Below are 2174 nucleotides of genomic sequence, written 5' to 3' on the forward strand. Positions count from 1 at the left end.
GATCGACATTTTATTTGTAATATTACCCTAGAAAGGGCGCCATTTGCTTGTTATAAAAAGGACAGTACATCATAATCCCATTTTATAAGACAAGCTATCATAATTAACTATGAATTTTCATAAAGCGGCGTTTAATTGGCTGATATATAATATTTGTAACTGAAACTTTGTTAATAATATGAAAGGGGACTTTGTGGTTTCGAAAATTGGTAGTCCATTTAGAATTAGTCGACCAAAATCAATTATTAGTACAATTACGAAAAATGTTCAACTGTTACATTCCTAAATCACCCCATATAAATTACATTATCGAACAAATTCAATCATATATTAATTCAAAAATGATATAAAATGTTGCATTTTTATTATACATTCAATATAACAATTACAATATATCCACAAATATAGATAATATTGGCCTACAGTGTATTTCATTATCACGATCAAGTACAATCTGCCGAATATACAGTATAGCCTACTTATCTTATTCATTTTTATTTTATGTAATAAGTTTGTCTTGCACACACAATATTAAATACATTATGTACACTCATTTCATAATGAGCATCGTACATGCAGCGTACATCTTCATATTCATATTCATAATTTTGTTCATTTTTTTTTTTTTTTTTGCGATTGAATTTGTCATACCATAAATTGATTGCCTAATTTAGTGCTTTTTCCTGAGAAATTAGTGGCAAAAATCGCTATGTGGAAGAGTAGATAGAAATCTAAATCCATGAAATGACCTATTAATCAATAATGTGAAACATTATCGTCGAGAAGGGAAATGCAGTAGTTCGGTCTGATTTTACAAATCATATTAGTCAATTATATTTATTCATTGTCTTTATAATTGAGCATTTGTTATGCATTCACAACTGCCCTTTGCGACATCGTCTGATAATTTGCTGATGTTGGTAGATGTTGACGTCTCCATTTTCGATATCCTACGATTGCAGCTGCTGCAGCTCCTACTGCTATACTTAAAGAAACAAAGGTTGCTGTAAGAGCGGCAGTCATGGAAGATGGTTTCTTTTTCTGATTGGAGTGATTGATAACTGGTCCTATTGTTTGGGGAATCAGAGGAACATGGGGACCTGCCCCACCACCAGTACCTGCTCTTGGAGGCGGTTGAGGTTGGGCTGGTCTTACAGGGAATTGTCGGTTCGGGTAGTTCACAGTAGGATTGGAGTTGACGGCTGGTATAATAGGGATATTTGGTGGGCGAGATCTAGGACCAGTTCCTGGCCCTACGGTACCACCTCCTGTTGCTCCTCCTCCTCCACCTGTGCCTCCTACTCCCCCTCCCACATCCGATCCACCCCCACCAGCCCCACCACCTGCAGCGCCTTCACCGACTCCTCCTTCACCCGCTCCTTCCGTTCCTCCCCCAGCTCCACCAGTTCCGGTACCACCTGATTCTCCTGCACCACCCTCACCCGCTTCTCCGGCATCTATACCACCACCAACTCCAACACCGCCACCACCACCGGCAGCTGCATCCCCTCCACCTGCAACTCCAACACCACCACCACCGCCACCTCCTCCCCCACCAGGTACTACCGGGCCTTGTGGGACCCCCTCAAAGTTTAAACTTGGATCATATTGATCATAATCTGCCATACTTGGAACCCTCTCTTCGCTTGAGCCACTATTACTGAAATGCCGTCTCATGAAAGCCAAAGGACTTTTCAGCTCCCCTGGGTACATCGGTCTTTCCCTCAGTGCAGCAATATTGTCTCCTGTTACTTCGACTAGACGAGCTCCTTTCAAATTAATTGTAGTTTTGTTCATGTCTCGTGTACAGTTCCCTTTGATCGTCAGGTAACAGGGAATGCTTCCTTCCACTTTGACATGTGTCTGGATATGTGTTCTGATGCTCTCTCGATTTGTAGCGGCGTTGTGTAATGGGCCTGCCAGAACCGATAAACCTGAAACAAACAAAAAATCCAGAAAATCACTGATAAATAATTTATTTAAACAAGTTAGAATACAGATCATCGGCCATTTATGGACTCTACCGTGAATTGATTAAAACCGATCTTTTATCCAAGAAACTTATACAGTTAATATGTCAGATATGGCCTCAATTAACGAATATTTTCATTCATACATGTACATGGATTCAGAATTGTACTTCAGGATTTTCTACTCTTAATGTTCACAAAATA

The 2174-nt window shown here is 39.8% G+C and overlaps 1 protein-coding gene across 1 annotated transcript; it reads right to left on the reverse strand.

Annotated features, from left to right (window-relative positions):
- Window positions 1-867: 867 nt before the first annotated feature.
- LOC129261911 (S-antigen protein-like) lies at window positions 868-1797 on the reverse strand. Its single transcript, XM_054899935.2, has one exon. It carries the CDS (start codon window positions 1795-1797, stop codon window positions 868-870), a length of 930 nt encoding a protein of 309 aa, XP_054755910.2.
- Window positions 1798-2174: the final 377 nt, after the last annotated feature.

Source organism: Lytechinus pictus, chromosome 5, assembly GCF_037042905.1.
Source record: "Lytechinus pictus isolate F3 Inbred chromosome 5, Lp3.0, whole genome shotgun sequence".
In the NCBI taxonomy this organism is placed as follows: Eukaryota; Metazoa; Echinodermata; class Echinoidea; order Temnopleuroida; family Toxopneustidae; genus Lytechinus; species Lytechinus pictus.

Coding starts and splice junctions, on each gene's coding strand:
- LOC129261911 (XM_054899935.2), bottom strand. CDS start 1,797: ATGAACAAAACTACAATTAATTTGAAAGGAGCTCGTCTAGTCGAAGTA.